The sequence below is a fragment of the Haemaphysalis longicornis genome, unplaced genomic scaffold (genome assembly GCF_048455015.1).
Source record: "Haemaphysalis longicornis isolate Haplotype H1 unplaced genomic scaffold, Haemaphysalis longicornis Haplotype H1 scaffold_5, whole genome shotgun sequence".
Classification (NCBI taxonomy): Eukaryota; Metazoa; Arthropoda; class Arachnida; order Ixodida; family Ixodidae; genus Haemaphysalis; species Haemaphysalis longicornis.
This window is the reverse complement of record NW_027526385.1, coordinates 82738229-82746559: the sequence shown is the minus strand read 5'-3', so window position 1 is coordinate 82746559 and position 8331 is coordinate 82738229. Positions and strand designations below refer to the sequence as shown.

The following is an 8331-nucleotide window of genomic DNA, read 5'->3' as shown; positions in this document are numbered from 1 at the left end:
CGAGCCTAGCCACGAGCCGAGCACACTAGCCGAACTGGTTGCTCGTTCCGTCAGTTTCGGTTCTTTCCTCCATGGTTTCGCTCGTCTTCGATCGTTGTGATTTGTGGCCCATAGTGCCCATAGCAACCGCCGTCGCGCGACACGCATAACAGCTGAGATTGCTGCAGTTGTTGCGCTCAGAGAAAGCGCTGTCGCGTCGTCGCTAATGACCGCTACGGTTACCTTGCAAGAGCTCCAGGGACACAACGTCAAAACCGACGCGTGGATCTTGTTTCGGGGCGAGGTGTACGACGTGACGAAGTACGTCGACGAACACCCGGGAGGTCTGGCTCTGCTGAACTATGCCGGCAAAGACGCCACCGCGGCTATCAGCCAGCAGCCGGCCCACAAGTGCGTCTTCAACTTTATCCTCTCGAAACTCAAGACGTTTCACGTAGGTAAGCTGTCCGAAGCAAACTAGCAGCCGCCTTGACTCGGAATAACGCAAGACCGCGTTGGGGCGACTTACGGACACAGGAAAAGGTTCAAGAAACTGTGAATGCAGAACGCACTTCTTGAAGCCACGTCCAAAACGAACAGGTTCGACAGTTCCTAACTGCGCTGCCTTTGCTAAGTAGATCTTATTTGACGTTCTCCCCTATCGCACTTCGAAAATTGATGATAATGGTGGATTCTTGACAACTGGCTGGCCTACCCTCTTCAGTCGTTAAGGCGGCTAGTTCGTCCACGAGCCTCAGAAAGATGTCGTCTGCTACCACAGTGTATAGTTTCGGATTTACGCTGCATCCAAGCGCCAATCAAGGTGATGGCCAGGAAATAAATTCTTGCTACTCTGTAAGTGATGGCCACGGAACATATTTTTGCCAGTCTGTAAGTCCTTCATATTAAGGACCGCCGTAAATTATATATGAAGGTGAAATAAGAATCCTTGCCCCCTCGCCTCTGAAGAAAAAAGAATGATCGTCTGCGTCGGACCCAAGGGATCTGGTAAGACTGCGTTGCTGAAACGACTTCAGCAGCATGTTGAAGGCAAGGGAAAAACAGCGGAGCTACAGGATACACGACCCACGATCGGCATCAACATGACACTGCTGAAGATCTCGAAGAACAAGACGTGCCAAGTGCGCGAGGTTGGCGGCGAAATGGCGCCGTTCTTGCACCAGCAGACGTCGGACGCTACGGGTCTAATATTTGTTGCCGACTCGTCAAACGTCTTCCAATTCGGCGAGACTTACGTCACCCTCCTGGACCTTCTCAGCCTCGAAAACCTCAAGGCAGTTCCTTTCCTGGTGGTCTTCAACAAAACTGACGCCAATCATGCCGTTCCTTTGGAGGAATATAAAGATGCGATGAGACTCACCGATCTGGTTGACGCTGCCCCCCAGGACCTTGAAACGGTGCAGACGAGTTGCTTGACAGGTCAAGGCCTGGACGATGTGATCGGGTGGCTGTTACGCATTGCTGCGGGTTGACTCAAACTTTATAACATTCCGTGTTTGTCACTTTTCTCATTCAAGACTGAAAAGGTGCCTGGTTTGCGGATAGTTACGTTAAATACTTAACGGGGGGTGCTGCTTTTTCAAAATGAACTTTTTGGGAAATTGCCGGGAATTCTGGTGTCAGTGAAAATATTGTCTGGCGTTGGACGTACTATTTGTCGTCCACCAATTGCAAACAACTTTGTCGAATGACATCAATGCTTGAGGAATCCCCTGAATAGTTCTCCATTTTGGGAATAGTTCCTCCTCTCATCTGATGTACATTGTCTGCAACGAAACTAGTCAACTGATGAGGAAGATTTTGTTTCAATTCTCGTCAACCTGCTCATTGGCTGTTCCACAACTGTGATTGCCTGATGTCTCGTGTAAATACACAACGATAATTTACTCTTGCAACCATGTTTACAGAAAATGTGTGCTAAAACTGCTGGACTAGTATGTTAACTGTGTGTCACGACTACTCCGCAAGAAATGACGCCCGAAATCAGCGGTCATTGTTCACAAAATCAGTTTGTGAATAATGACGGAACTCAAACTTTTATTTCAAGTTAACTGTGAGAACCCAACACAACAAACGCGTCAAAACAACAACACTCCACGTCTTCTTCGAACGCCGGTTCAGACCAAAGCATGGAAGACGTCGCGCAGGAATTCTTGCGGCTTGGCGCGATCCGCGCCGACAACTCTGACAACGGGGTCCCAGTTGGTGGATGATTGGGAAAAGGTGACCTGGATGAAAAGGCAGCACAACGAGTTTTTTAAAGTTCCTGCACTTGTTTCCTAGAAACTTCAGAGAGAAAAAAACAACGCTAATCAACCAATAGATCGTACACATTCGAGTTTAATCCGTGCACCTCCACAGTTATAATGTCCACAGTTATAATGTGCGCAAATGAAGCACACAACTGGTGTTGTGTACCCTCTTAGTTCTTGTCTGTGCCATTTTTCGTTGTTTGTTTGCACTGTTTTTTGTGCAAAGACGGGTAGTGCCCCACTAGCCCTGGCTTTCAATCATTTGAAACTAGCCGAGGCTTTCAATGATTTAAATATCGCGAAGAAAAGTGAAGGAAATTGCATGTTACTGCTGTTACAAACTAACTGAGGTTGCGTGAGAACTCCACCAGTACCCTACACTTTGGTGTAATTAGATTTCCGTACTAGTATCGTAACATGATGTAGCCAAGCGATAATCCTATCAGTCTTCAACTACGCTTCTTAAAAAAAAAAAAAACTTTTGCGGACTCAAGTTCAAGAAAGGTAGTTATACTTAAAAATTAAAAAAAAAAGGTTGCGTTGTACCTTGAACTGCACCTTGAATCTCTCCAGCAAAAACTTCCACTTCAGAGCGGTCAGGTCGTCGTCAGTGAAGTTCTTGAACTCGTCAACCTTGGCGAACCAAACCCAGAAAGAAGGAAGAAAAAGCGTGTTCAGCCTGTACGGAAACGATAGATTCCTTTTGTCCAGTAATTCAACTCTAATCTCACCGTCACTCCAAGAAAGGCCTCCGCAGCCCTGCCGTTAATGCGGGAACGCTCGACAGATCCAGTGTGGTCCGTCCACATGACCGGTATGTCAAACTCTTCCGACGACTGAGGCTCTGCTTGTCCCATGGACACAGGGCACGTCCCGTTCATGCAGACCGGTTCGTCGGCCCGCAGACGGAAGTTGCAGTGACCGCTAGCGATAACAAAGAAGGGAGTAAATGTAGGAATAAATGTTTGCATGCTGGAATGCGAACGGATGTAAATTTAACCACATTGGAGTAAGACACATTACATCTGATTAAGTTGGTTCGACCGCTCAGAATCAGATAATTGTGTAGGTGCATGAAACGTGGTAGCCATGCTCGAACGTAGCTTAACGAACTTTTTCAGTGCAGGAGACGCGGACATAAAAAAAGACATTTATACGGGCTGTGCTTGCCAGAGGCTTTCAACTTGCAGGAACGGGAAAGCTCTGAATCTGTAACGGTGCTGAACTGACCGTTAGTGGAACTAAATTTGTTATCTTCGAGTACAAGTCTTTTCACGGATCAGTATGTTTTCTTATCTCCCTTTTACGAACAAGCATAGTCCACAATGTTGCATTAGATAAAGGACTACAATTTTGGTGAACCAATTTTTTTACGGCGTCGCCCGCTCGTTTAGAGTGGCGATTTGTTTAGCAGCAGCCAACGCAGAAGTGTACATCTCTCGGTCAAATTTCGTTTCCAACTACAAAACGCTGTCAAACTTGAAGTCAACTCAAAGCGTTTGGAACCACAGTGGTTCTTTTTAGGGTGGAGGTCAGAAGCAAGAACTGATCTTCATTGAGATTTCAGCACGCATTGAAGAACACCAGGTTGTCAAAATTAATCCAGAGGGCCCTCCACTATGGCACCCCCCCACCCCAAATAATAAATGCAAGCTTTTGGAAATAAACAAAACATCTCGGCTCATACTGATGGCAAACATACAAGTCGAGTTTTAACACCCATGCCATGTACAACAACTCTACTATTCTGTGAACTGTGAGCTTCAAACATGGCGAGCCGCTTATGAGGTACTGACCAGCGTGATGTGATGATGCGGGCTCCGGGACCATCAAGATCAAACTGGTTGAGCAGAGCGTACAGGACGCCAGTCAGAGGAGTCATGTTCCCTATTTGGTTCCTGGTGGCGATCTCGTGGTTCAATTGGCTGGCCGTGTACACGGTCGTGTCCACTGCACACGTGCAAATACTTTTATACAATGGGAATCTCGCCAGCTGTGAAATCGCGCAGGTCTTCAGTTGGGTTCTGGATACTCTATTAGCAAGGTTAAAAAACATCTTTCGTGACTTTGATGGAGCTGAGTTAGTCACCAAACGCCAATTCGTACAAGTTGAACATAGCTGTACTTTGTCGCCACGCCCTTTTCAAAAGCATGGATGAGTGAATTATTTGGAGGAAGAGGTGGGTTTGAGTATCTGAACCTGGAGTAGAGTCATCGTCTGAGGGACTTGGTGAAGGGGCGGGATAAAGTTTAATGGGAACTGCACATTCTAAACTGCTGTAGCAAGCGACATATCGTGCTGACAAAGGTCACAGGATTGTATGGATTGGAGGAAGGCTGTCCTGAAATCACTTACCGAAGTTGTCGTCGCTGAGGTCAGCTCCAAACTCGACTCCCTGGATGTAGTCGAACAATGCCATTGCCGCGGGCATTTCTTGGTAGTGAGAAAGGAGAACACACAGTGTTGCGCAAGACTGGTAAGAACAATGCATGGAGGAAATCCATGCACTACATTATATACAGTTGGACTTCACTACAGCCAACACTGATATAGCGAATTATCGACTATAGCGAACTAAATACGAACTTTGGTTGGTCACGCTTCATTTCAATGACGCCTATCCTTTTATAACAAAGTCAAACTGCGATAGTCGCGTGCACTATCGGATATTACAGAGAAATATTTGACCGGTAGGCTGAGAAGCTACTTGAAAAAACTCCCGGCGGCGTCCGAAACTGTAGAAGTAGAAAAGGCCCCTTTGTTCGTGGACACTGTGGAAAGCTTCATCCTGCTCAGTGCTGTGAATAGCACCGCACAAAGATCACATATCCTTAATCGAAAAAATAGGAACGCAGGCCTGTCTTGTAAAATGAACTTTGTTCTGTTGTAATTTCCCATTTCATGTTCTGGTTCGTTGAGCTTTTAAAATGACACAAGAAAAAGGAAAAAATGTAAGGGTTGCCTTGGTTATAGTAAGTTTGATGATTAAAATAATGTGCTTGTTTTTGTATCAAGGATTTTTGCAGGAGCCAGATTACCGATTGGTTTGAACCAATTTTTAGCTCTACTGTTACAACGAATATCAGATACAAGAAACTAAATTTCTGTCCCTCCATTATTTTGTTAAAACGAGGTCCAACTGTGGATGAATGATTGCCCGTCAACCCATCCCTGGTTTGTCCATAGTCGAGCTCAGAGTGCCAGATACTAACTGTTTTGCGTGAACAAATGTAAAGCGACCGGAGTTTCTAGTATCTGATCAACATTTTTATTACATCTATTAAGACGGGGACAAAGGTGAAAGTGCATTAAATGCTCAAAAGAAATTCGAAGCCACAGGATACATGAACGTTTTAAAAAGCCGTGACATAAGAAGTGGAAAAATTCCCGGGCCATCTCCACTAACGTGAAACCTGGGGAGAAGCGGCGGAGTGTGCAGTGTATAAATGTATTCTTGGCGCCCTGGCGTTTTTGCCCACGGAGATGAAACTCTATGGGGGTAGAGGTATACAGCTTTGCTGTAAAAGTCTGTTGTGTTTGAAGCATGAAGCGTTCTAGCGTGAGGCATAAACGAGTTCCCCATTGTTTTTTTGGCACGCGTTACGTTCTAGCGCGAGGCATAGATGAGGGTCCCGGCGTTTTAGTACCGTTACTACATGAGACGACGGTTACGGTGACGATGACGACATGAGACGCAAACAGCCCAACTCCCTGAGGGGCTTCGCTCGTAAAAAATTAGGCTGCCTCAGAAAACGGAAGTTTGGCCTGTTCAATAAGCTGATTGTCTGCATAACAGATACATTTTAGTTCTACGAGTATTTGTAACAGCAGCGGCTTTGGCCATTTGTTACACCGCTGGGTAAGCCACATGTGGGCCAACCCACGAGTTCGGCCACTTCGGGGTGCTGAGGCAGGAAAATGTCGACTGCAGGTGACGCCTGCATCATTCACATCGTTTAACCTTGTTCGACAAAGTGACTGTACAACTTACCTACTTGCGTCAATTAGTCACATCAAGCTATACAAAATTTGAGCGTTCGTAGCGCTAACTTACCCGGGTTGACGGTAATCACCGTCTTTCCGTCAGCGGAAGCCGCTAAGCCGAAGACGTTGCTCAGCCTCACTCGTGCGTCGGCGACGTAGAGCACTGTTATTTTCGGACACGGGCAAAAGGTACGATTTCACTTTTGAGCAACTCGACAGGAGGCGAACAGAGCTGAGAGTAAAGATCACATCTTACCTGTTTCTCTGGCCTTCCACACTTGAGAAAAATGGATCAATTCTTCATCCCACCTGCAGTGTAAAGCAGGGTCAGAAAAAGAAAGCTTCGTAATGATCAAATTGTTTGTACAAGTGAACTAAAGTAGCCAAGTTGCTACACAAGACACTTTGCTTAATTAATAAAATGAGGGGTCTGAGCTAGCTACCCAACAAAAAGTAAAGACTAAGACATCCTATCATTTTGTCTGGCTTAATTTCTCTTTTCATTACCCCGCATGTCGACATATTGACTGGCTGAGGCAACAGAAATATCTGGATAGATCTGGTACTGCACCTCAGCAGTGACTTGAGCTAAAATATCCGTATTTTTGGATTGCACCTGGACTTGTATATATAAGGCGTGCTGCATTGAGCAATTGAGAGCTGCATTATTAATCAGTGCCCCTGTAGTTGTATAACACTGTCCGAAACCTTGCGCATGCACTTCACTCTTCCAGTGGTGATATTTCGTTCCTAGATAGGTACAGGCCTGGCACTTCTGGCGTGATGCAAAACGTTGGTTAAATGCATTGATATGCCTTGCCCTACCTCGAACCTGCCCTAAAAGGTACCAAACCACACTTATTTATGAAAATAACGAGCAGAATTGAGCTAAGAGAATAATTTAAGGCAAAAAGAAGCACGGGTCTTGAAAAAAAGTTGGCACTGGTGGGGGGGAAGAGATATCGAACCCAGGACGCTTGATCTGAAACCCACAATTCTACTCTTAGGCTACTGAGGTTGAACAAGCCGTTGCTCAAAAGAATAGAAGGAGTGTTCCGAGTGAACCGTTAGATGGCGCTGGGTGCTCACAGGGAGTGCCAGGCTTGTAACTGTCCCGTAACAGAACGTCACCTTCAACAGCGTGTGATAACTACACTATTAGAGTAGGTAACTGAACGAATCCTCGTTAGGATTGTGGAGTCTTTGAAAAGTATCAGGAAATAATGTCTTACAGGGTGAGCTTGAAGCCATGCTGGGACTGGTCGCACAAGGTCACATCAAGCTTCTGGGTCTGCCTCCCATCCTTTGTAGAAATTGGGGTTGGTGAACCCATCTGAGGAGAAAAAATAAAAAGCAATACATTTGCTCATTGTTATGATTGCATCATTGCTGATAGTCGTAATTTTAAAAAAATCCCGGGCCATCAACTCTAATGTGAAACCTGGGGAGGAGTGAAGCATGCGGTGTATAAGTGTTTTCTTGGCGTTTTTGCCCACGGAGATGAAACCGTTGGAGAGTACTGGTATACAGCTTAAATTTGCTGTAAAGGTCTTTTGTTTTTAAGCACGAAGCATTCCAGTGCGAGACATATAAACGAGTGTAGCGGTGTTTTTTAGTATGCGTTGCAAAGCGGCAAAGCGCTCTAGTGCGAGGCATAAACGGGTGTCCCGGTGTTTTAGTACCGTGACTACATGAGACGATGATTACAACGATGACATTAGACGCCAACAGCCCAAGCCACTAAGGAGCTTCGCCTCCTAAAAGAAAGGGTAGATCAAAGACATCGATTGAGTGATTGCCACAGACAATATCACGAACACAGGTTGTAGTGAAAGAATTCAAAAATGAAAGGCCAAGGCGTCAATCACAAAGTTAACAAGTAGAAAGAAATGTTTGGACTCCCCCAACACTACGCATCTGGACCATGCATCCTGACCAGGTGGGTTTCCGTCGCACCCATGAATTCGAGTGAAATAATTCCTTCAACTTAAGTAAATTTACTTAATTGTTTCGATGCACACCACGTCGAAAAGTACTGGTGACATACACAGGGCGTCGCTGCAGCTAGACCATCTGAGTCGGTCACTATATAGA

At 45.7% G+C, this 8331-nt stretch overlaps 2 protein-coding genes across 2 annotated transcripts in view; one reads left to right on the top strand and one right to left on the bottom strand.

The window, feature by feature from the left end:
- The first annotated feature begins 456 nt into the window (after window positions 1-456).
- Window positions 457-2006, top strand: LOC144138530 (ADP-ribosylation factor-like protein 16). The gene has a single exon (XM_077670863.1). The coding sequence runs from the start codon at window positions 957-959 to the stop codon at window positions 1470-1472; it is 516 nt and encodes a 171-aa protein (XP_077526989.1). The 5' UTR covers window positions 457-956; the 3' UTR covers window positions 1473-2006.
- The window catches only part of Hdm (meiosis specific with OB domains hold'em), a 38578-nt gene continuing 32242 nt past the window's right edge, over window positions 1996-8331 (bottom strand). Inside the window, exons 5-12 of the mRNA XM_077670864.1 lie at window positions 7470-7570; window positions 6494-6546; window positions 6308-6400; window positions 4609-4686; window positions 4049-4202; window positions 2984-3176; window positions 2799-2885; window positions 1996-2228 (exon numbers count right to left, since the gene is read on the bottom strand). Coding sequence (XP_077526990.1) covers window positions 2118-2228; window positions 2799-2885; window positions 2984-3176; window positions 4049-4202; window positions 4609-4686; window positions 6308-6400; window positions 6494-6546; window positions 7470-7570 — 870 coding nt within the window. The 3' untranslated portion in view covers window positions 1996-2117. The remainder of the gene's footprint in view (window positions 2229-2798; window positions 2886-2983; window positions 3177-4048; window positions 4203-4608; window positions 4687-6307; window positions 6401-6493; window positions 6547-7469; window positions 7571-8331) is intronic.

Bases quoted from the DNA above. Each gene is read 5' to 3' on its own strand.
- LOC144138530 (XM_077670863.1), top strand. From the start codon at position 957: ATGATCGTCTGCGTCGGACCCAAGGGATCTGGTAAGACTGCGTTGCTG.